This window comes from Ahaetulla prasina, chromosome 1 (genome assembly GCF_028640845.1).
Source record: "Ahaetulla prasina isolate Xishuangbanna chromosome 1, ASM2864084v1, whole genome shotgun sequence".
NCBI lineage: Eukaryota > Metazoa > Chordata > Lepidosauria > Squamata > Colubridae > Ahaetulla > Ahaetulla prasina.
Genome location: NC_080539.1, coordinates 333,662,109 through 333,688,406, shown reverse-complemented (window position 1 = coordinate 333,688,406; position 26,298 = coordinate 333,662,109). Strand labels below are relative to the sequence as shown.

The following is a 26,298-nucleotide window of genomic DNA, read 5'->3' as shown; positions in this document are numbered from 1 at the left end:
ATCTGCAATGATTCACTTAACAACTGTGGTAAGAAAGATCGTAAAATGGAGCAAAACTAACTTAACAAAGGTCTTATTTAGCAACATAAATTTTTGGGCTCAATTGTGATCATAAGTTGAGGACTAACAGTACACATTCACATGTCGAGTTGCAAGACAGTCACCCTTTTTGTCTTATCTTAGTGTTTCTTCCAAATACATTTGACAAATATAGCAAGTAAGATAAGGAAAGATAAATTAAACAACCTATATTTATCTGATGTACAGGTGTTTCTCTGATGCAGAGGTTCACTCCTCTGTTAGAATATATTACTGAGTTTCATACGGTTAATCATTTTAAAAATATTTTTTCCACAGCATAGTTTTGTCATGATTCATTTTATTCCCACATTCACTTGGTTAATATCAGAATTTTTTCTTTCTTTCTAGGATTAGCAATGATCTACTATTGTGGGAACCCACAGCTCCCTCTCCTGTAGAAACATTTGAGAATATTTCATATGGTGTTGGGATTTCAGTCGCCAGCCAGCTGATCAACACATTTAGTAAAGACAGTTTTAGCCAGTTCAAATCTACTATTCATTATGGTAATGTATTGCATAAAATATATATCCAATGTTATTCTGTTAAACAAAAATATGTGTACGTATTTACGGTAATCTATTTAAAAGAATTTAAGAATTAACACTGGGAAAATCTGTGCATAAATATTCTCGACCTAGGTATACTGTCCACCTAAGTATATAATGAACCAGTTATCTTGATTAGTTTCACTAATTAAATACTTAATTGGTTTTATAGATGATGAAAGTGGCTCTGAGGAGGAAACATTACAATATTTCTCCACTCTTGATTCTAATCATTGTTCCCGGAGAAGGAAAAAAACTGAATTGCAAAACAGAAGCACACAGAATTTTCTTTCACTTCTTTTAAATATAAACCATGGATTATTGTCAATATTCACAGATATAAAGGTGAGATACCTAAGTAGGAATGACTAGTGTGGGTTGCAGTAGTGGGATTTTATGTATAAAACACTATTTTGGTATGTTGACATTTGGCCAACCCCCCTACCACCACTACCACCATTTTTAAAAAAAAACAAAACTAGCTGTTAGTACAGCTGTTATGGGAGCACCTGAGAAGTCCAGGGCTATTGATTACATTGAGAAGAAAAAAAGATCTTCAGAAGGCAGCAGAGACCATTTCAATAATACTGCTAAGAGAGCTGCATATTATAGACAGAACTGCAGGTGTCAGTATCAGATCAAGGATGTCTTTATCTTTGTATATTAAGCAGCATAATATTCTTACGAATAATACAATTCATTCTAAAACAAAGGCTATCAGATTCAGCCAGCAAATGATGCTAATATATATTTTCCCCTATTTCTGTAGCAGGATGATGGAAGAGTATTTGAAGACAAACATGGAGAATTTTGGTTTGAATTTTGTAACGGATCTTTATTTTGTGTAACCAAGTATGAAGGGTTTGAAGACAAACATTATATATGTCTCCATTCTAATAGTCTCAACTTATATCATCAAGGTATGAAATTGAAATATTAGTGTAGATAATGAATTTGTGTTCAACTTTTTGAAAAGATGGGTTAGTGAAAATCATAAAACGTATTATAATTTTAGAAAAAAAATGCAAACGTAATTTTTTGCTAATATTAAAAGATTACTACTGTGTTGCTAAAATAGAATTATATTTAATTACACTTCATTCAGAAAATTGCAGCTAGGAGTTTTTTAAAGAATATAGCATGATTTTAATTTTGCTTATGGAACAAAAATTAAAAGGTCAATAGTTAATGTACTTAATTCATCCATTCCCACTTATATGTTGCCTAATCTCACAACTCATATTTTGATATCATTAGTTTATATTTAATTACAATTTTGGTGATTTATAAAACTATATATACAGAGAAGAATGGAAATAATTTGGAATAATTATATCAAAACTGGATAGTATAATGCCGTGATGATGAACTTATGGCATCGCCCTCTCTGTGGATATGTGAGCCGTCACCCCAGTTCAGCTGCGCCATGCATGCGTGCGTGCTTCCCACCAGCCAGCTGGTCATTGGGTCGCTGCTGCGCCTATGTGTGGGGGGGGCGGCGGGGTGTGTGCATTCACAGTCGTTATGAATATTACCAGACTTTGTCTATCTTCATTTATTCTGAAAGATAGAATGTGTGTTTTCATTCTACATTCCAAATTGCTTTAAGTAATAAGCAAATCATCCTTTTGCAGGAGTGGTAGAAGAGACAGTCTCTCTGTCTGAAATAAAACTGCCAAGTACAACACATCCACATTGGCTAGAACCTACTGTTTATTTTTCGGAAGAAGAAGGTCCTAATACAGCTTTTTCAGATGGTGTAGGAGCGGAATGCTTAAGCATGTTGTCAGTTGCCGTTAAAATACAGTCAAATAAATCAGAAACAAATACAAAGGTTTGTATTTAGAATTAACTTTTTATTTATCTGTCAATATATTTATATTTTGGCTTTTCTGTGAAAGCTTAGGAGAGGAATTTAGGATTATCCTCACAGTAAATTCATTGGATAAGATTGTATTATAGAAAAATGACTGGTAAATAGAGTCAGGTAGGAATTTGAACCCATAATTCTATACATTTGACCCTGCTTGTTATGGCTACCTGGACTTCTACTCCAAAAGTCTTCGAATTTCCAGTCAGATACTAACTTCTTATACTGTTTACATAGTTCTTGTAATGTTACTAACATTATTAGCATTGTTAGTATCAAAGAAAGGATACGTTATGATGTTCATTTAATTCATTTAATTAAAACTGACTAGATATACTTTTTTTTCTAGGAGTTTTTAGTTGCAGTTGGGTTAAGAGGAGCCACTCTGCAGCATAGAGTGCTTCCTTCTGGTTTAAGCTGGCATGAACAGGTATATCACTCTGCTAATTGTTTTTTGTTTTCAATTACTCGTCACTCAGTCTAATGACCTCACAGCCAAATGAAACCACTGAGAAACATAGATATTCTCAGGAATTAACAGAAAAACCCTTAATTAGACAAAAATGCCTAATGACAACTTAAATATACTCCATGGAATGTAGAGCATATATTGCTAAAGCAAAAATCAGCTGGGAGAATGACATAACTTATTTGAAAGAAAGTCTACATCCTGAACAATAGCATCAGTTTTATGGTCATCCTTGTCTTACGACCATTCATTCAATGACCATTCAAAATTACAAAGGTGCTGAACAAGAGGACTTATGACCTGAAGTTATGGCCATTGCAGCTCCCCAACAGTCATCATTGTGTGCACATACAAGTAGTTGCCAAATGCCCCCACGATTATGAGATCACCATTTGCAATCTTCCCTGCCAGCTTCCCCAGAAAGTCAAATGTCTCTGTCCTCTGCTAAGAGAAGTTGCTCTAGTTTCAGGAGGCTGACGAAAAAGGTCCATGCTGAAATCCAAGCAGGATTTTTAGCCACAGAAAAGTTTCATTTTTGGATCAGAGAAACTTATATCTCCACACAGTGCTAAAAATCCTGCTCGGATTTTGACAGGGAGGATTTTCAACTCTGGATCAGAGAGACTTGCAGTGTTTCCATAGCTTCATTCTCCAAACCGTGCAAGGCTTGCAGAATGATGCACGGTGGCTTGCAGAAAGAAGGTCTGGCATGAGCACGAGCTGTTTCAGATATGCTGGCCAGGCCTTTCAGCAGGAGGAGAAAAATAGCTGAAGGTGAGTGGTGCAAAGCAGATCGGAGGGGCGGGGGGCAGCAGCCAGGGCAATCTTGCTGGCCTCTCAGTCTTGCACACCTTGAAGAACAACGCACATTTGTCAGCGGTAGCATAGTGCTAGGGGTGAAGATGAAGCCTGGGGGAGTGACAGTTGACTGAGACTACTGATAGCATTGGGTCTTTGTTTTGAGTTCAGGCCCAGCGTTACAGCCAAATGCTGCAGGGCAAGCAACCTAGGTCACAAAGGAAATAGGTGGATGTGGGAAATTGGGCAGCATTTCTCAGTGGCCTCAATGGGTTAGGGCTGAAGTCATGGCCTGGGAGCAGAGGCAAGTGGAGAAGACTGCTGAAGGCCTACAGACCTCTGCATAAATATTGCTGCCAACAAGTGTGGCACTTCATTCCTGAACTTGCACACTGCCTCCCAGGGCCTCCCCCACCCATCTGAGGTACTTCATTGCTCCATGGGACGGTACCCGCTTAAAGTTCTATGAGTTCATTTAGCAGAAATTTATTTATTTTATTTATTTATTTATTTATTAGATTTATAAACCGCCCTTCTCCCGAAGGACTCAGGGCGGTGTACAGCCAGAATAAAAAAAGCAATATACAGTTAAAATACAGTTAAAAAACTTATTATACAATGTGGCTGAATTTAAAATAATTAAGAATCTAAAAAACCCCAATTAACACCAAAGAGAAATTTAGAAGTTAAAACTAAACAATTTAAGAAAGCCCCGCACGAACAAACAGATATGTTTTCAGTTCGCGGCGAAAAGTCCGAAGGTCAGGTATTTGGCGTAAACCAGGGGGGAGTTCGTTCCAAAGAGTGGGGGCCCCCACAGAGAAGGATCTTCCTCTGGGGGCTGCCAGCCGGCATTGTCTGGCGGACGGCACCCTGAGAAGGCCCTCTCTGTGCGAGCGTACGGGTCGGTGGGAGGCATGAGGTAACAGAAGGCGGTCCCGTAAGTACCCAGGTCCCAAGCCATGGAGCGCTTTAAAGGTGGTTACCAAAACCTTGAAATGCACCCGAAAGGCAACAGGAAGCCAGTGCAGTCTGCGCAGGAGAGGTGTCACATGGGAGCTACGTGTGACTCCCTCTACCACCCGCGCAGCTGCATTCTGGACCAACTGAAGCCTCCGAGTGCATCTCAAGGGGAGCCCCATGTAGAGAGCATTGCAATAATCCAGGCGGGAGGTAACAAGAGCGTGAGTGACTGTGCATAGGGCATCCCGATCAAGGAAGGGGCGCAACTGGCGAACCAGGCGAACCTGGTGAAAGGCTCTCCTGGAGACGGCCGCCAAATGATCTTCAAACGACAGCCGTGCATCCAGGAGAACACCCAAGTTGCGCACTCCCTCCTTTGGGGCCAATAACTCGCCCCCAACAGTCAGCTGCGGCTGCAGCTGACTGTATCGGGGTGCCGGCATCCACAGCCACTCCGTCTTGGAGGGATTGAGCTTGAGCCTGTTCCTCCCCATCCAGACCCGTACGGCTTCCAAACACCGGGACAACACTTCGACAGCTTCGTTGGGGTGGCCCGGGGTGGAAAAGTACAGCTGAGTATCATCAGCGTACAGTTGATATCTCACCCCAAAGCCACTGATGATCTCACCCAACGGCTTCATATAGATGTTGAACAGGAGGGGTGAGAGAATCGACCCCTGCGGCACCCCACAAGTGAGGTGTCTCGCGGTCGACCTCTGCCCCCCTGTCAACACCGTCTGCGACCGATCGGAGAGATAGGAGGAGAACCACTGATAAACGGTGCCTCCCACTCCCAATCCCTCCAACCGGTGCAGCAGGATACCATGGTCGATGGTATCGAAAGCCGCTGAGAGGTCTAATAGGACCAGGGCAGAGGAATAACCCCTGTCTCTGGCCCTCCAGAGATCATCCACCAACGCGACCAAAGCTGTCTCCGTGCTGTATCCGGGTCGGAAACCGGACTGGAACGGGTCTAGATAGACGGCTTCATCCAGGTACTGGGGTAGCTGCTGTGCCACAGCACTCTCTACAACCTTCGCAGTGAAGCGAAGGTTGGAGACCGGATGGTAATTACCTAAAATAGCTGGGTCCAGGGAGGGCTTCTTGAGGAGGGGTCTCACCACTGCCTCCTTCAAGGCAGCAGGGAAAATTTCAAGGCAGCAGGGAAAGAAATGGGATTGCAGTAGTTGAGCAAATTGGTCAAAGTGACATCTTACTTAACCACCCCTTTACGATCAAGATTGCAGTCCCAGTCATGATCATATGTTGAGGACTAGTTGTAATATGGGACAAAATAAAAATTTATAAAAATATATCTTAAAAGCATTGCAACATTTTAATTTTGCAGCTATTTTTCACCATCCTTGTTTTCTAACTTCTTTATTAGTATTAAAAAAATTGGTCCGCAGCCTCAGTAAGTTCTTATAAGCTCAAATGAAAGATTCTATCCAGAAACAGTTTAGCAGAGCTCTGTATGCTCCTCAAAGCATAGGCTAGTTCTCACTCATCCTGAGGCCTGGGTGCCTTCTAGAAACCTACACTGGAAGTAACAAGATTTGAACAAGCAAAGCTGCAGTAGGATAGTAAAACTATGCAAGCTACGACTGGGTCCACTATTTCACTTTTTAATATATGTTTTGAAGTGGCCTTAAATTGTGGATAATTGGAAATCACTGGGTCTACTTTTATGCTTTTGTAATTGTAGATTTTGTATTTTTTGAATATTTCTGATGAACCTGTATTGGGATATAATCCTCCAGCCTCCGTTACAACATTTCACGTCCATCTCTGGAGCTGTGCTCTGAATTACAAGTAAGTTAAATGAGAAGAATATTCAGAGTAGCACATTATGGCGATTTTTGTCAGTCTTAAATCTCTTAAATACTTTGGTCCAAACTTTTGGAAATAACAACATTGGTGGGATTTTTTTTTTTTTGGCAGGCCTTTATTTTTACCAACTAGATGTCTTCTTACTGTTGAAACATTTAGCATTTCAAGTAGCATGGCACTGGATAAATCATCTTCTACTCTCAGGTAACATTTAAAAGGACAACAGCCTCATTTTTATTTTATAACTCATTTTTACCTCATTTTTAGGTATTACGAAAATATGAAACCATATACCTTGTTTCCCCAAAAATAAGACATCCCTGATAATAAGCTCAATTGAGCTTTTGAGTGCATGCACTAAAATAAGTCTCCCCCTGAAAATAAGCCTCCCCAAAAATATTTAAACGCAGAGCTGGAAATCAGGTAAGACGGCAAGAGGAGCCCCATCTTGCTCCACACACCCCAAAATAATAAGACCTCCCTGAAAATAAGGCCAAGTGTTTATTTCGGGGTTCAAAAAAATATAAGACAGGGTCTTATTTTTAATGAAATTCAATGTTTGAATTTTTCATAAGTCACAAAAATCCATTATAAATCTATAATTGTTAATACTTGTTGAATCACCCATTTTTTGACCATATGTGATATGCATATATTTTTGTTTTAAAATATTTGCAAATATTTGTAAATATTTTCAACAATAACAATTTAAACTTTAAAAAGTTTTTTTCCCCAACATGTTGTCCTTCCCTTGGTTTCTCGCCTACAGAATTATAGTTTGAAGACATAAACGTGGTTTTAAGGAAGCTTTGACTCCATTAAAACTTATTTTTTTCCTCTACCATTACACATATTTAAAATTCATTCTTGTTGTAGTTTCTCACTTTTTTCTGAGAACCAAAGACTTTATTTGCTTGTATGTAGTTTTTTGTGATCTTTCCAGTTGCAATTCAATGAACAGTGCATGTCAATTTTGTTTTCACTTTGAGAATCTATTCCTACTTGTAGTTAAACTGCCTTATCAGAACAAATTCAATAACAGTGAAAAGTTAATTCAATGATTACATTTGTATTCTTAGGTCAAGTAGTTAAATGCATCATTTATTTGTATACCAAATACACAATTTAGGGTTTTTTGGCTATAGGATAATCTTGGATGAAGCTGCTTTGCATTTATCTGACAAAAGTAATGCTACTGTGAATCTCCAAAAAGGTAAGTGTATTTCACATTTGAAAAGAACCCAGAGAACTAAACATAACCAGTTAGGATATTGAAAAGTGTTACAATATTAAGCATGTAGGATTGGTTAGTAAAATGTCAACTGGATCTCTAGTTTTCTAGAGTACATAAAGACTCTATAGCCTGTCGTCTAATCTTAAAAGACATCTGTGGTGACAAATAATCTTTCTAGCTGAAGCCAGAAATGCAAATAGTGATGCATTTTGGAGCTAAAACTCATGAAACTCTAAACTGAGCAGGACCAACTCAGATTTAAGGTACTCTTTTACTCAGTGCTTCATTTGCATATTTTCTTCTACAATAACAGACCACTGAAATAGATCTCAAAGATCTATCCCTTCTTTATCTTTCTATCCTTGCACATACACATTCAATTATTTGCCTCACCTCCTTATTTTTTTTTACTGTTGTCACTTTCCTATCCAATTTGCCCAGTTTCCTTCTGGATATTTGCAGACTTAGTTCCATATATATATCCATTTAGAATAGAATAGAATAGAATAGAATAGAATAGAATAGAGTAGAGTAGAGTAGAGTAGAGTAGAGTAGAGTAGAGTAGAGTAGGATAGGATAGGATAGGATAGGATAGGATAGGATAGGATAGGATAGGATAGGATAGGATAGGATAGGATAGGATAGGATTGGATTTTTTATTGGCCTAGTGTGATTGGACCCGCAAGGAATTTGTCTTGGTGCATATGCTGTCAGTGTACATAAAAGAAAAGATACGTTCATCAAGAATTCTAAGGTACAACAATTAATGATAGTCATAGGGTACAAATAAGCAATCAGGAAACAATATCAATATAAATTGATCTTCCCTTCTGCTCTCTATTCTTCTGTGCTGAGTTAGGATGAAAATGTTTATTGTTTCCCAGCCTAGCAGGAAAGGAATCATAGCAAGGATACAGAATATTTGATAGGGAAAAAAAAACGAATGTGGGAGGGGAGAGTAGCTTGGACACTGACTGTTGGACACAGTAATGGCCATATACGTATATGCTGATTAAATATATTCCCAATCAGAAGTGAAATTCACCCCTTAAAGATGAATGTCTGTTAATTTATATGCTTATTTTCTCTAGATTAGAATGGGTTTGCATATTAATAGTAATACTATTTTGTACAAGCGGGAAGTGCAAAAAAAGCAGGTAGCTTGGACAAATAAAGCTAAAATGTCATTAATTATAAGGAAATTACATTACAGTAATAACCTCAATTTAACTGACTTCCATTTAACAGTCTTTGGATGCAATTGAGCAAACAACCATTTAGGGTTCACCTTGGAAATAAAGAAATCTGTTGTTACTGAAGTATATTTGGCAGTTTACTTCATGCAAATGATATAAATTGGTACAAATCACATTAAACTGTGTACAGTATAATAGGAGAAATGACAAAAGTTGAAAATGGTTAGGGGTTTACTATACATTAATATGGAAACTGAATTTAAAATGTGTGAAAACTTAAGTAATTTTCTTTTTAAAAAAACAAGCAGTACCGGTATTAAAGCAGATCTTTTTATTCTTTTTTTCCAGATTATGTTCAAGTTATGGATATGGGATTATTGGAACTGACCATAAGGACAGTGAAACCTGAATCTGGTGAAGAGAGGGTAAGTTAAAACATAAAAACTAAATTATTTCTTTACAATTTTGACAAAATAAGGTTAATTTTGAACATATATAAAACACACAAACACACAAATAAATAATCTTTACAGGACTTACTTACAAAGTAAAGAGGGGTTTATTTACAATGAAAATGAAAATCACTTAGTAGGACTAGAATTGTATTGGATTCCTGAACAGACTCTTTTTTAGTATTTGTTTTCTGGTTTTTTTTGTTTTTTATATAAGATGGTGAATATATCTTAATATGCCTTCCTCCTCCTTTTTTTACCCCACAGTAGTAACTTTGTGAGGTGAATTGGACTGAAAAAGTGACTTACCCAAGCTGACTTTCATGCCTAAAGTGGAATTAGACTCACTATCTCCTAATTTCTAGCCTGATGCTTTAAACCACTACACTGGGGATCTTCTAAACGTGCATGTTTTGTTTGTTGGTAAATATGAGTGTGTATAGTTTTCATAGGGAAAAATGTTTTACTTTTTTACTTTCTGTTGCCTAGAGCAATCCATATTTTGAACTACATTGTTCTAGTGATGTTATCCACATTCGAACATGCTCAGATTCCTGCGCTGCATTGATGAATCTCATACAATATATTGCAAGTTATGGTGATTTGAATCCTCCTGCTAAAATGGAGTGCACTTCTGGAGTGACCAAACAGAATGTGAAGGTATGAATATATATTTCTCTTAACCTTTACCCCCCTCCCCAGGAATCATCTAATTTTCATTATTTAGTTTTGTCCAGTGGTGAAATGTAAAATTTGTTACTACCGATTCTGTGGGCGTGGCTTGGTGGGGAGGGGGGGTAATGTGACTGAGTGGGAATGGCCAACTTTTTTTTTACTTTTAAAAGCATTTTTTCTACAACCTCTTTGGCCAAAGAGGTTGTAAAAAAATGCTTCTAAAAGGCTCCTCTGACGATCCCAGCTGAGTTGCCTGATCGTCAGAGGCTTTTCTTTTCTTTTAAAAGCATTTTTTTTTTGCTTTTAAAAGAAAAAAAAAGCCTCTGACGATCAGGCAACTCAGCTGGGATTGTCAGAGAAGCCTTTTAAAAGCATTTTTTACAACCTCTTCAGTCAAAGAGGTTGTAAAAATATGTTTCTAAAAGGCTCCTCTGACGATCCCGGCTGAGTTGCCTGATCGTCAGAGGCTTTTCTTTTCTTTTAAAAGCATTTTTTCAGCCGAAGAAAAAATGCTTTTAAACGTAAAAAAAACAACAACTGATGATCACGCGGCTCACCTGGGCATGTGGGGGAGGGGCAGGGATTTTTCCTACCGGTTCTTCAAACCACCCACTGCCATTTTACCCCTGGTTTTGGCCATATTAATACAATTTTTTTTATTTTTTTTATTTTTTTTGATGTTTAGGAGTAATTTCTGAAGAGGTTCATTGCATGTCCATTTCAAATGTGGTTCTGTATAACTTTCTTATTTAGGCAGATTCTTCTAGTTGGCCACCTTCCCAAGGACCAGTTCTTCCTGAAGCTGATCAACAAATTTTACGTGATTTAATGAGTGATGCTATGGAAGAGATCGAAACCCAGCAATTGCTTTCCCCCTCTAACCTACAGGCTAATGGTAAATCTATTTGGACTTTTATTTTTAATCAAAAGCTATTTAAGTTTCATATTTGTTTTTTGAACACATTGTATTATGTTTATCATTTGCACACCTATGGGTATTAAATGCTTTATTAACGTTTTAAGAAGATTAAAAATTCATAGAAACTTATTTGATGTTAAGACAAAAGAAATCATTGAAAAAGCTAAGAGTGCAAAAGCAAAGGAAGAAAGAAAATAGAAAGAAGTAGCTTTTGATTTTCTTTACAACCGTGATAAGTACAATTATAAATTTACCTCTTGTTCTATGGTTAGAGTACAACTTTTATTTTTTCTATAATTACTCTTTCTAATAATCAAAACCATAAATCATAATTCTGTTTTTCTGTTTCATGCAACAAATCTATAAGGAGTTTCTAATCAGCCATAAACATAGATATTGTTTTTTTCTCTAATTAAAGAATTTGGCCATTTCTTCAAGTTCATCATCTTCGTCATTGCTCTTCATCATTGCTCTATTGTGGATGATACTGAATCCTTCCATCTTTCTGTGTATAACAATCTTGCTGCAGTGATCATATATAAAAAGAAAATGTCTTTTTCCAATTGTTTGTCCATCGGTCTCAAAAAAAAAAAAGCCTCCAACTAATATAATTGTATATTAGTCTTTAAAATCCTCTGAATTAATGTATTGAACATAAAATTTTCTGGCTTTTTACATATCCATGAGAAAAAAGAAAAAATATTCTTTCTTGTTCACATTTCCAATGTAAATTTGAGGTACTTTTAAATATTCTAGAAAATTTCTTGGATGCCATTTACCAATGATACATTGTTTTATAAAAATACTCTTTAAGATCATAACATAATATAAATTTCAGCCTCATATTTTCCCATTATTCCATCAATACATTATAGCCAAAGGTTTTAACCCATTTATCCTACTTTTATCCCATACCATTCTTAAGTAAGTGTCTTTATCTAAGTTATCTTCAAAAAATTATTTTAATTTTGTTTTACAGTCCTTCACTATTGCTTCTTTCTGTAACAACCTTTGGCATGTAAAAAACTAAAAACAGTAAAAATTGGACAGTTTAAAAATTTGGGTGACATACTAAAGTATGGTTAATTTCTGATCTTCTCACAGCCATATTAGAAGAGTAAAGAATTGCATCCAGATGTAGTCAGTCTATCTTGATAATCTCTTGATTACATGGAAAAGTTGAAACTTTTACAACTTTTTCTCCTCTCTTCTTTAGGAAGCATGGATGAAAAGAGTCAAACACCAGCACCAGCATGTTCAGATCTTTTCCTATTTCCTGATGAAAGTGGGAATCTCTCCCAAGAGCCAAGTCCTACCTATGCATCATTTACTCCCAACATGATTAATGAAGTTATAGGAGATGCACCTTCTGAAAACGATGACTTCTGTATTCTTTTTGCACCCAAGGCAGTTATTTCTGTAAGAAACTCCTAATGCTATTGAAAAATAAGAAATTTAAAAATTGAAAGTAGATTTTTGAATACATAAATTAAATTATGGCTATTAAAATACCATCTGGAAAGTCATTAATGTTAATAATAACATATATATATATTGGTAATATTCTAAATATTAGAATCCTTGATGGAGTGATTGAATATCATTTAGTAATGATATTTATTCATCCATTCATCTATCCATTTAGAGGGATTTGGCCTAAATTGAAAATTTTCAGACTTTTAACCAGTGTTTTTGCCTTGCATTAATAATGACTTCAGTTGCTTTTCGTATATATTGAGTTTTAAGTATTTTGTTTCGTCATTATTTTTATTGCATTAGCTGTTTTAGAAAATAATTATCAATTGTGAACTTAAATTGTCTTGGATTAAGGAGATAAAATGAATTAGTTGGTTTGGTTTAATTTTTTTTAATTTTATGACTGGATAAAAATAAAATCTAAATTAATCATTGGAAATACTAATTCCAAATTTTACCTCCCTTTTTACAGAATATTTTGGCTGCACTTCAAATCATATATCTCTTTTCATCAATTTGAATAAAATAATTCAACGTTTCATCATACATTAAGATTCTGAATAATTTATACTATTACTGTCCTTCTGAAAATATGCATCATATTTTTATTAATTTATAACTTTATTTTTCTCAGTTCCAATTTTACATTTGACATTATTTCATTTGAGTAATATATAATTATATTTATAATGCAAAAGAAGTTTCAAATTATAGAACCTAGAAGTATAAAAATAAAAAAAATAGAAAAAGAAAAAAATACACATTTAGCTAATAGTCTGTAATCTTTTAGGATAAGGAAGAAGAGCCAGTAGTGAAAACAATGGTCGAAGATGCTATAATAATAAAAGAAAACCATTTTAGTTTACCAGTGAAAAAGGCAGATACAAGCAAGACACCACTGCATTTTCCTGTTCCCCTCATGCGCTATGTTGTGAAAGAAATTTCACTCATTTGGCATCTTTATGGAGGAAAGGATTTTGGGAACATAACACCTACATCTCCAGCTAAAAGTTATATGTAAGTATTTCAGTACCAGTCCCTTCTGTTTTTACACAGGAGCTGAAAATTAGACTTCTAAAAATTAGATATTAACTTAAAGAATTCCAGTTATTCAGAAATATACACACCTTCTCGGTCATTTTTCTTTGGTAACTGCGGCGGCAGCATTGAAAGAGAGGATATGGTCTACCAGCCGTGACTCTGAGCTCCCTGAATGCATCAAGTATTGTTGACCATTATAGGTCATGGAGTACTGGACTGGATGTGTAATGTAGGCCTGATAATTAGCATTATATTAAGCAGAAATGATTGCTTCTTAAATTGTAATTTGTTAAACAAAACATTCTCTTCATATCCAGTAGTCCTCAGAGTTCTCCTTCTCATACCCCAACAAGACATGGACGTAGTACTGCCTGTGGAGGAAAAGGAAGGAATCCTGATTTTTTGATAGAAATACAGTTAAGCAAGGTAAGAGGGGAAATGACTTTTTTTTTTTTGTTTACATTTATATCCCGCCCTTCTCCGAAGACTCAGGGCGGCTTACATTGTGTAAGGCAATAGTCTCATTCTATTTGTATATTTATATAGGGCCGTGGTGGCTCAGGCTGTAAGAAGCCTGTTATTAAAACACAGCTGCCTGCAATTACTGCAGGTTCAAGTCCCACCAGGTCCAAGGTTGACTCAGCCTTCCATCCTTTATAAGGTAGGTAAAATGAGGACCCAGATTGTTGGGGGGGGCAATAAGTTGACTTTGTAAATATACAAATAGGATGAGACTATTGCCTTACACAGTGTAAGCCGCCCTGAGTCTTCGGAGAAGGGCGGGATATAAATGTAAACAAAACAAAAACAAACAAAGTCAACTTATTGCCCCCCCAACAATCTGGGTCCTCATTTTACCTACCTTATAAAGGATGGAAGGCTGAGTCAACCTTGGGCCTGGTGGGACTAGAACCTGCAGTAATTGCAGGTAGCTATATTTAATAACAGGCTTCTTACAGCCTGAGCCACACCGCGGCCCATAAAATAAATGACATTATTTCTTTATTTCTCTAAAACCTTAACCCATCAAATTTGCCCTTTTTCCTATCCCTTGTTTTTTTAAAGGTGAAATTCCAACATGAGGTATATCCCTCAGGTGAACCAGAGTGTGAACTCAGCATATTGGAACAACCTGTATCTCGTCAAATATTTATGGTTCAAGATCTTGAAATCAGAGATCGCTTGGCTACATCGCAAATGAATAAATTTCTTTATCTTTACTGTAGTAAGGAGATGCCCAGAAAGGCGCATTCTAACATGGTAAGAGCTCATAAGCATTTAATTATGAGAATTACAAAGGAAGATAATACGTTGAATTGTAGACCACCCAGAGTCATTGACTGAGATGTACAACTATAAAAATAAACAAATAAATAAATAACAACCAAGTGCACTGCAGAAGTATGTGTTCTTTATCATCTGTGCATCATTTACAAGTTGTCAGTTCAGCACTATTTCACTACTGAGCTTTACTTTTATGTGTCACTTAAAAGAAAAAAGCTATTTGACTTCTTTAGACTTGTTTTGGGCATTTAAGGCATCCATATCAACTTCTTAGGGTCTTGACTATCCCATTTAGAGAATGTATCAAACATGGAATAAGCATCCACTTCAGATGGACACTTATTTATTTTATTCAGAAGAAAGGCTCTTTATGGACTTTTCAATCACTTTGTGCTATCTCTGTCATTTGCAGAATGTGGAAGCTGATTTTGGAATAGTTCTTTTGGAAAATAGGCATATATATCCAGAATGACTGGTTTACTAAATTATCCAAATGATTGATAACTCAAATCCAGTCTGGTAATGCTTTAGCCAAAGTTTGTATCCTGATCTTACTAGCTTCTTGCAGAATTACTATAACATGCTGACAAAAATCAATATTCACAGCCCTGATACTACACATATTTGATAGTGAAGAACTTTTTAAAGAAGAGATTGCTAGATCTAATGTCTAAATAGTGCCTCTTGAAAAAGCACCTTTGGGATCTAATGGCTAATTCATTATAATGAAAATTGCACAAAACAGTAGCAAACTTTATTACAGTCTTAGATAAGAATTTAAATATAACAACTGTTACATAAAATCAGTAAATATTGTAATTACAATATTGATCTCCAAGAAATCTAGAATTTGCCACATATATATCAGGGTTAATTTATTCTACCCAGATCAATAATCTTAATCCTAATAATAAGAGAATGTTATTGATTGGAAACTACACATACTATTATTTTTAATTATGTTTATAAATATTTTAGACATAAATTATTAACACCAAAATGTTCTTGTTCTCTCAAAGACATTTCTATCCATGTCTATTCCCGTAATGGTATAAGATCCAGTGCATATACTGTGAATATGAAATTGACTTTGTTCATGTTTGCCTTGTAATGCAGGAAAAAAAATGTGATTATTCAAAGAGATGACATATATATATATATATGAATCCTCTATTGATTATTTATTTATTTAAGCAATTTATATGGGGTGCCCATCTGACAAAAGTGACTTTGAGCAGCATACAACCATGTTACATGTTAATAAATCAGCTATAATGTCCAGAATCACAAACGATCCCAACTGGTAAAAGGACAACATTAACCAATATATGTTTCATTTAACAGTTGACAGTTAAGGCATTGCATGTTCGTCCTGAGTCTGGCAGATCACCACAAGAATGTTGTTTACGAGTATCTTTAATGCCACTTCGTCTCAACATTGACCAGGTTAGTTAAGAAGACACCATGTTGGGGAGATGGGTGGACCAATTGCCCCTTTTTTTCCTCTTTGAAGAAAAATACTACTCAATTGGGTACCCTAGCTTATTGTTATTATATTCTTTTAATCTTTTTATGCATCAGTCAATGCAGCAAACATACCTAATGCTTCTGCCTCCCATTTTCCCACAACAACAACCCTGCAAGGTGAATTGTGCTGAAAGTGACTAGCCCAAAGTCACCAGCTGGTTTTTCATGTTTAAAGCAAACCTAGAACTCAGTGTCTCCTGATTTCTAGGTCAGCACATTACCATTACTTCAGCTCTTCGTATTTGATACTCTTTCATTAATTTTGAAAGTATTTTGAATGTCTCTTTACTTTATGAATATTTTTTAAAAAATACTGCGGAGAAATTAAAACTTGTTTTGGAACCTAGACAGTTTTGTAGGATATAGATATTTTTCTTTTAGCAAAACAAAGTCTGAGTAGTTACGTATTGAGCGTGTTTTGTGTGTCACATATACATAGACGTGTGTTTATGGAATTCAAATACATATGATTGTAAGATAAACTTCATTGTTAATAATACAGTACTTCGGGTTTTATATTCAAAAATTCCATCTGACAATGATTAGTTAGTCAAATATTAGTGTTTAATATACTATTTATTATTATACTAATGAGTAATAATACTAATGCTATTAATACTGTGTATTACTATAACTAGTAAATATTATTATTTTCCACCTCTACATAATGAACAATGTAATAATATCCTTTTTTTAGTATATACTGCTTTTTATTTTGTAGGATGCCTTGTTTTTCTTGAAGGATTTTTTCACTAGCCTATCAACAGAAGTAGAAGTCCTAATGACTCCAGATCCTGAGGGTAAATATTCTATTGTAAAATCATATTATACAGCATAGATATTTAATATAAATTATATGAATTACATAAGTATATAATTAATTTGAAAACAGTGTAGAAATGTAGAAATGCAATGTAGAAATAATTACTATTTGTTTGTCTTGGATTTTAATATTAATTATTTTATTTGCAGTTAAAAAGCCTCCTGGTCCTGAAGTAACATGTATTTTGCCCAGGCATCAGAGTGGTTTCAAAGAACCAAATCCAGTCATTTCTTTTTCATTACATAAGCAATCAAGTCAGAATGGAAGTGTTGATTCTGTGGATATGCTCAATGGGGATGACCATAATCTCTCACATGAAGAGGCATCATTCAGTGATCAGCCAGTATTTTTCAGGTACACTTTGTGAACCTGCTGAAAACCTTTATTTGCTTTTGAATTTTGGCTATTTGATCTGCAGTGTGCTGCAAATAGGAGGGACACTATCCAATCAGTGGTTGCGTTCCTCTACTCCAGGGGTGAAATCTACTTCCTTCCCTACTGGTTCAGAAGTGCACACGCCGTGTGGACCCTCTGCGCATGCGCAGAGGATAAAAAACAAGTTACTTCTTGGTTAAAAAGCAGGAAGTAATGACGACCGGGTGGGTGGGTGGAGCCTCACGCCATTATCACTACCGGTTCTCCAAACCACCCGCCACCATCGCTACCGGATTGGCTGAACCGGTAGCATTTCACCCCTGACCTACCCTAAAATTTCTGTCTTTTTTCATGTTACTTTTTCAAAAGCTCTATTTTGGCACTCTTGCCTGTAAAATCAACTGACTTTTTTCAGATGCTTGTAGTCATGAATTCTCTATATATAGTTATGCTAAATATAATTACAGCTAAATATTTCCTTTCAATAGAGAGGACAATTTACCTCTCTATGATAATATTTTTTATTAAAGTGTATTGTAATAGGAAATTTAAATGAAAACAAAGATCAGAAAAGAAAGGGAAATGAGAGAAGGAGGAAGAAATGCAAGGGTATAGAAAGAAAAGAAAAAGCAGTGATTTCTGATTTTTTTCAGTGCAGTAAAGTACAGAATAAAGTTACAACCAGCTTCTTGCTTTACATTTCTAGTAGATACAAGCTACTTCTTTAACAGTTAATCTAATTTATTTATTTATTTATTTTTCGTATTTTTATACCGCCCTATCTCCCTAGGGACTCAGGGCGGTTAACAACCAGATAAAAATATACATATAAATACAAATAAAAACATCCATTAAAAAACTTATTATAATTGGCCGAATAATTAAAATGATGATAATAAAATAATAAAATCCCCATTAAAACCAATTCGAATTTAAAATCTAGTCCAGTCCTGCGCAAATAAATAGATGTGTCTTAAGCTCGTGGCGAAAGGTTCGGAGGTCAGGAAGTTGGCGAAGTCCTGGGGGAAGCTCGTACCAGAGGGTGGGAGCCCCCACAGAGAAGGCCCTTCCCCTGGGTGTCACCAGCCGGCACTGTTTGGCCGACGGCACCCTGAGGAGTCCCTCTCTGTGAGAGCGCACGGGTCTAAACCTCAGATTACTTAGATAATAATAAAGGCTGGAGATAGGCCCTGTGTTTAAAAAATCAGCAATGCTGATTCTAAGAGCATCCAGAGATTAAGATTGTGATACTTGTAAATATTGTTTTTACCTTCCATTCTCATTTTTCCCCTGAGCTTTTTTCTGTGTATCATCTTACCACTTCTCTTCTTTTCAGAGAGTTTCGATTTACATCAGAAGTCCCGATACGTCTTGATTATCATGGTAAACATGTGTCTATGGATCAGGTTTGTTAAACCTTATGCTGTCAGATAAAATATCTTCTTTCCATTAATCATGTGGGTTCATCTCTGCTTTAGTAATACCAAATAGTTTTTCACATCTTGATATTATACAGAGCTGAATTAGAATAATTCTACACCAAGTTAGAAATTTAATTACACACAAAGAATTTAACCAACCATTTTTGAAAACTTGTGTTTTTAAAGAATGAATCTCCTGGTTTTTTTTTTTTTTAATAAAGGATTCATGTTGTTCACTGGAATATTTGCCCTGTTTTCCAACCTGAAATAAACAATGAGACCCCTTCAAATCAATTGCTTTTTCCCCAGTTTATTCATTAGTTTTTTAGGCCACTGATCTTAGGACATGTGGTCAGTTTGCAGGAAAAAAAGCATCTATGCTGGGATAATACCATATAGTAAGTATGCCTTACAGCTCTCTCTAAGCAGCTTACAGAGTCAGCATATTCCCCCAACAATCTAGGTCCTCATTTTATCCACTTCGGAAGGATGGAAGGCTGAGTCAACCTTGAGCTGGTGAGACTTGAACTGCCAAACTGCTGGTAGCTAACAGTTAGCAGAAGTAACCTGCAGTACTGCATTCTCCACGCCACAATATACCAATTCATATTGCAGTATTCTATTTAGTTTTTAAAAAAGCCCTCTGGAAGAAATCCTATTTTGGCCAACTTCAAAAAAGTCAGTAAAGTTGAAGCAAGCCTTCCTTCCTTAGAAAGCGGTTGTTCCCTAGGAGGATAATATATATGGAATTTGGGAGCAGTATCTGAAAAGTATCACACAAAAGACAGTTACTATATTTTTAAAAAATCCTAGTTGGGCTTATTTTGGATTTCCATTACAGATAGTCCTCAAGGTACAACCACTCATTCAGCAATTGTTCACAGTACAACAGAATTGAATGAGGGGGACTGGTCTGCAAAATTACAGCCATTACAACATCCTACAGTCATGTAATCATCATTTGCAACCTTCCCTGCCTTCTTCCCACAAGCAAAGTCAATGGGAAAGACAGGAGGAGGTTGCAAATCACTGCTGCTACCATCTCTCTCTTTTTTTTTTTGCCTTCCCATTCACAGGATCCGTGCATGTGTCCACTCTTCATAGCATCCACCCACATTTCTTACCCACAGTTAACTATTAAATGAAAATAGGCATAATATATGAAAAGCAGACTGAAGGATTTTTTTTTCTCTGAGTTGATGATGATGATTGATGATGATATAGATGAACTAAACATATTTAATTTTCAGGGTACATTGGCTGGGATTCTGATTGGTCTTGCTCAGTTAAATTGCTCAGAATTAAAATTGAAGAGACTTTGTTATCGACATGGGTAAGCTTATTTAATTATCCTATTTATTTGAATACTTAATCTCTACCAACAGAATAAAACAAATCAAAGCAGTTTAATTTTCACTTTTCTTTTTTTTAATTTTCAAATATCAGTAGCTTGTGTGTATTAATAATACTATTTAATATAGGTTGCTGGGTGTGGATAAGCTGTTTTCTTATGCCTTATCTGAATGGCTTAATGACATCAGAAAGAACCAGCTACCAGGTATTCTTGGAGGTGTTGGGCCAATTCATTCATTAATTCAACTAGGTAAGGCTGTGAAATGTTCCTGACATTTTTTTGAAAATTATTATTATTTGTATTATTAAGAGCATTTTAGTTTAAATATATATGTGAATGTGTTTTTCATACCTGCTTAAAGAAGAAATACTTGGCCATATTGGTTATTTGTAATATTCTCTCTTTGATTCAGTTCAGGGCCTAAAAGACTTGGTGTGGTTACCAATAGAGCAATACCGAAAAGATGGCCGTATTGTGAGGGGCTTTCAGAGAGGAGCAGCTTCTTTTGGTACATGTACTGCAATGGCAGCATTAGAACTAACAAACAGAATGGTTCAGACCATACAGGTATATTTTCCATTTATGCTTGCTGACAATTGAAGACTATTTTTTGGTTAATTTTGAAACACATAAAATATTAGAACATACATGAATATACAAGCCTTCAGCTGAACAAATTTAAGGTGTCTGTCACCTACTTAATTTGAATAAGGGAAGTTCTAGCCCAGTGGTAGTCAACCTGGTCCCTACCACCCACTAGTGGGCGTTCCAGCTTTCATGGTGGGCGGTAGGGGTTTTGTCTGATACTGAAGCACTTTCCTTTTTTTTAATTTAATTGACTTTTTAGAAAAATTTCATAGCATTATTTAAAAACATTTTCATTAAGTTTTCATAAAATTCCCCGTGACAATTTAAATTTCTGAAAATATACTATTTGTATCGCTCGTGCATAGGTTTAGTTCACGTTATGTAAGTGAAACTAAATGGCGCTATAGTGCGACCGCAAACAAAAGAGCATCATCCCAAAATAGCTCACGCATCTCCCCCCACACTACCCAGCTGTAACAGACAAGCAGTGCTGGTTCCCGGGCCCCCCCCCCAACCCAATCCACAATGCGCGAGAGGCTGGTGCAGACGAGGATACATGGCACATTACTGTGGAACCGGTGGGCAGTTTGAAAATTTTACTACTAACAGAGATACAAAAGTGGGTGGTAGGTATAAAAAGGTTGACTACCCCCTGTTCTAGCCTGTAATGAAGAATAACTTCAAGGTTTTGGAACAATGTATGAATGGTTTAGTTTTTTGTTAGATTGACTTTATTCAAAACTAGACAAATACCTATTGAGTTGATAGGCAACATGGAAGGTAGTAGAGAAAGGAGGGAACCTTAATTTTGTCACTGCTACATGGGATGCATGTGATACTCTACATTAACTCCATGTTGACAAAGGCCAGATAACTAAGCAGAAAACTGGTTTTGGCCTGTATCTTCCAACAGGCTCTGAGAGTTATGTATGATTTTCTAAGCACTAGCAATGGTGTAATACATCTGATTTGTTCCTTCTAGAATAGTTATTTTTAATGGTTTTAAAATTGTTTTAACCCTCTAGAAGTAGGCAATTTTAAAAATCAGTTAAATACATAAAATTTCCCACATGATATTTCATCTCTTTAAGAGTTCATAACAGCTATCTAGATTATGCAGTAAATGAATGTATTTTGAACAATTGTCTTATAACTGGCATCCTTAATAAATAAGATTCAAATAGAATTCATTTCTGTGAAAATAGTTGTTCCCTTTAAATTTCAATACCCAATCTTGAACTTTTGTAAATAACTTTTGTAAACATAACTTATAAATGTTCTATTATGTTCTATTAAATGTTATATGATGTGTTACATTAAGATACATCTTAAGTCCTTAGGCTTAAGATGTGCATGCTTAACAGTGCATGCTAGGGATGAAACATAGTTTTAATTCATAAATCATTAGTTTATTCTTTGTCTATTAATGATATATTGTTATTTTTATTAAAATTGAAATCTAGGCAGCTGCAGAAACAGCTTATGACATGGTTTCCCCTGGGCCTAGCTTAAATGAGACAAAGAAGATCAAACGACTTTCTCGTCGTCTAGCTTACCAGCCTGTGGATCTGCGTGAGGGTGTGGCAAAAGCCTACAGTGTTGTAAAAGAGGTAAAGTATAAATTAATTACTAAAAAATCCCCTGTTTTATTGGTAGATTGTATCCTTCTTGTTGTTTGCTATAATTTGAGATATACAGTGGGGCAAAAAAGTATTTAGTCAGCCACCAGTTGTGCAAGTTCTCTCACTGAAAAAGATGAGAGAGGCCTGTAATTGTCATCATAGGTATACCTCAACTAGGAGAGACAACATGAGAAAACACATCCAGAAAATCACATTGTCTGATAGGCGAATACTCCAAAAACATGAATTATCTAGCAAAAACATCATTTTAATTCTGGGATGTTTGCTGTATTTAGATCATTTCCTACAATATTACAAAAATGTCAAAAATGCATAACATTTCTAATTATTTTGTATAATAATATCACTGTACTAATCAGCTTTTTATGATTAGCAAAGTTTGATAACAGATTTTCCCTTACACCTAATCTGAATTGAATATTCCAATAACTTTAGTCAGCAAACTAATATTATTAACTCCTTTAGTCAGCAAACTAGTAATATTAACCGAAAAGGAGAGATACCATCAATCCATATGCCATAAAATGAGGAGTTTGAGACTTTCCAGCCCGAGTTTACAGTAGCTAACAAGAATATTTGCATATCAGTCATTAGTTCCTGTTTATTTGTCTATTCTGTACTTCTTTCATTTTTGTTAATAAAATTATATTTTTAATGAAATAACGTAATTAAAAAAAGAAAAAATGAATTCAAGGGAGACAGAAATTATAGTGTAAACAGAATTGAATGTTTTTGTAAAAGAACTTTATAGAATTTTTAGTCTTCCAAAAAAAAATGGAGTAATTGGGCCCTTTCAAAAAAGAAATAAGTAAAAGAATTGATATGTGCAAGAAACAATATCATACTTTTATTTGACATGTCTTGTCTTGGAGAGTGTTATTTCCTTGTATTTACTTTTCTAGGAGAACATTTAAAAGGTTTGTGTACTGTGCATCTATTAAACAGCAACTGTTTTTATATTCTAATCTTTTGAAAGGATACTTCTGTATTCCAATGTAGGTTTTGACTATTGTAAGATAATCTTTTCCTTCATAATCTGCATTGATTGATTAAAGTCACACTCAGTATTTTGTATCTGCAAAAGATTTGCCGCAAAAATATGTTCTATTTTTCATTTCTATTTGAATTCACTCCCTCTGAAAATAATTTTTTGAGCAATCTTTTTGATTGCTCAAAAACAAACAACATATAGAATAACAGAGTTGGAAGGGACCTTGGAGGTCTTCTAGTCTTGAGTCCTTCGGGAGAAGGGCGGTATACAAATGCAATAAATAAATAAATAAATAATAAATAAAATAGTCTAAGCCCCTGCTTAGGCAGGAAACTCTATAGCATTTCAGACAAATGGTTATCCAATCTCTTCTTAAAAACTTCCAGTGTTGGAACACTATAGTGTTGCAGAATGCTGATTCATTGTATTACCTCCGTATGGGAAGGCAATGCCAGCTCTCGGGTGAAACAGAGAGATTTTGTTGAACAAGATCCTCGCCTAGAAAACTGCTGATCTAAATCTCTGAAATGATTTTTGGAGAAGTGACTTTATTAGACAAGACTGTTCAACTCCACTTACGTTGTTTTGTATGTTTGTAATTTTCTCAGGGGATTACAGATACGGCACATACAATTTATGAAACTGCTACACGTGAACATGAAAACAGAGGGGTAACTGGAGCAGTAGGAGGAGTTCTCCGCCAGATTCCACCAACTGTAGTAAAACCGCTAATAGTTGCAACAGAAGCAACATCAAATGTTTTAGGAGGCATGAGGAATCAGATAAGGCCTGATGTACGTCAGGAGGAGTCTCAGAAGTGGCGTCTTGAAGAGGATTAATATGTTAAATATATTTGAAATGCAGAGATTGGGAATCTGGAAGAAACAATTTCCTCATGGTAATTTAAGATGGGGACATACCTTTTCCATATGCTCATCTCAGGAATTTTAAAAGCGCATAAACATATTTGATGTCAAAAACTGGATTATTCATAGAGAAAAGCAAATTTGGTATTTTAGTCATTGGCATAATGCATGTTCCCAGTACCTGCTGGTCAGTGCCAAACAAGGTCGTCATGTGTTGCCAAATCCATAGTGGGTTGGTTTGTGACCAGGTACCATATTTTCCTCAATGTTTTGTGTTGGAATCTTTATTTTTTCCTTTGAAACAACGTCCCATCAGCTACTCTGAGTGTACATGTAAGTTTTAAAAGATTCCCAACTTTAGGGCTGTATCAGTTCCCTTCTGTAACAGGGTAAATTTGACATGAGAGAGGTCATTTCAGGATATTAAAAATTGAATTTTCAAATATTTTCGGATTGTTACTTTGCCTTTCACGCAGCACTTAAAAAAGAGGACAATCTGTCTTGATACCTAATCAAAATGTCAATTGCATATAATTGTGAAGATTAATTGTGTTGACTACATACTGAATTTCTCCTTTTGTGGAGATCCGAGCAATCTGAACGTTTCAGACATGTTCTGTTGTTTTGCACTTTAAAGAATTTAGCCTGTACATTGCTTTTTTAAAATAGTTAATAAAATGAACTTTGTGGTTTATCCTAATATGAGTTCAGCATTTATGCAAGTTATTATTTATAAGACAAAATACTACATGATTGTCAATGACAATAAAAATGGATTATGGTGCTTAAAAGTATTCAGGTTTGCTGTGTAGCAACAAATATTGCAAGATGTGTGCACTCGCACATACACACAAATAGGAACTATAAAGGAAGAGTGGTTTCTTGAAATAAAAGTACTGGTGATTATATAAGTTAGTATGGATTTTTGTTTCAGCTTAAAAACCTTTGCGTGTTGCATGTTTACCCTATATTTTCCTTCAATTTTCTCTATAAGAATACGACTTCCAAAGCTGACAATTAATTTCATATGATTTTAAAATATACTGCTTCTTTCTTAATGGTTTCTTTAATGGTTTTGTCTTCAAATGCTACTTTTTTCTAAGTCCATCCTAGTAAGACAGCCAATCCTGTGCAGAGTTCAGTAATTATATATATGCAGAAAAGATACTTCTATAGTTTCCTGATACCAAAAACAAAAAACAGAAAAAACACCCAAACTTTTTAATAGATGAAAAATATAATTCACCTATCTCTTCCCAACAAAATTTCCACTATTTATTAATGTAAGTATTTGGAAAATAAATAAGCTGCTTTTCAAACATGCTATTTGTAAGTTTAATGAACTTTAAAAAGCCTACTAAATGGAGGTAGCCAAACAGTATGTTTTTATGCATGTGCTATAGACAGAAATTGTCAGTATCTTGCAATTCTGTTGGATTTAGATGCTAATAGAATAAAGAATGTCATGAAATCTTGGTGCATGAGTAAATTTAGCAAAACAGCAATATAAAAGTCAAGTGTGTGTTAATAGGAAAATTGCATACTAACCTGCTATCCTCTTAATCCAATATTTATATTTATGACATGAGTTATAATAACTAATCCTAAGACATTTGGCACCTGCCCATAGATGAATTCTTATGAGTTCAAATTATTGCCTGATAGTCGTACAAGGTTGTGGTCCTCTAAGTTGGATGCTAAAAGTCCTTTATAAAATTATTTAATATCAGTTAATAATTCTCTTTCCATAGTGATTGTAAGATCAGCAAAAACACCAAACTATAAAGCAGTATGTTTTATTGATTTAGGATATAAACACTATATATGTGCTAAGTGCATTACAGAGAGCATCTACTATTAATAGCAATTTAGTT

At 35.3% G+C, this 26,298-nt stretch overlaps 1 protein-coding gene across 2 annotated transcripts in view; it reads left to right on the top strand.

The window, feature by feature from the left end:
* The window catches only part of ATG2B (autophagy related 2B), a 57,997-nt gene extending 32,873 nt beyond the window's left edge, over nt 1–25,124 (top strand). Inside the window, exons 19-42 of one of the 2 annotated variants that reach the window (XM_058162640.1) lie at nt 430–587; nt 802–974; nt 1,399–1,549; nt 2,264–2,463; nt 2,849–2,929; nt 6,435–6,541; nt 6,671–6,763; nt 7,705–7,772; nt 9,338–9,414; nt 9,931–10,101; nt 10,870–11,011; nt 12,252–12,454; nt 13,302–13,528; nt 13,870–13,978; nt 14,618–14,812; nt 16,181–16,282; nt 17,085–17,163; nt 17,336–17,540; nt 18,898–18,967; nt 20,233–20,315; nt 20,464–20,585; nt 20,749–20,903; nt 22,388–22,534; nt 24,167–25,124. In XM_058162640.1, coding sequence (XP_058018623.1) covers nt 430–587; nt 802–974; nt 1,399–1,549; nt 2,264–2,463; nt 2,849–2,929; nt 6,435–6,541; nt 6,671–6,763; nt 7,705–7,772; nt 9,338–9,414; nt 9,931–10,101; nt 10,870–11,011; nt 12,252–12,454; nt 13,302–13,528; nt 13,870–13,978; nt 14,618–14,812; nt 16,181–16,282; nt 17,085–17,163; nt 17,336–17,540; nt 18,898–18,967; nt 20,233–20,315; nt 20,464–20,585; nt 20,749–20,903; nt 22,388–22,534; nt 24,167–24,397 — 3,349 coding nt within the window. In that variant the 3' untranslated portion in view covers nt 24,398–25,124. Of the gene's footprint in view, nt 1–429; nt 588–801; nt 975–1,398; nt 1,550–2,263; nt 2,464–2,848; nt 2,930–6,434; nt 6,542–6,670; nt 6,764–7,704; nt 7,773–9,337; nt 9,415–9,930; nt 10,102–10,869; nt 11,012–12,251; nt 12,455–13,301; nt 13,529–13,869; nt 13,979–14,617; nt 14,813–16,180; nt 16,283–17,084; nt 17,164–17,335; nt 17,541–18,897; nt 18,968–20,232; nt 20,316–20,463; nt 20,586–20,748; nt 20,904–22,387; nt 22,535–24,166 lie in introns of those variants that run through there. The other variant, XR_009152651.1, reaches the window with a different exon arrangement.
* The last annotated feature ends 1,174 nt before the right edge of the window (nt 25,125–26,298 follow it).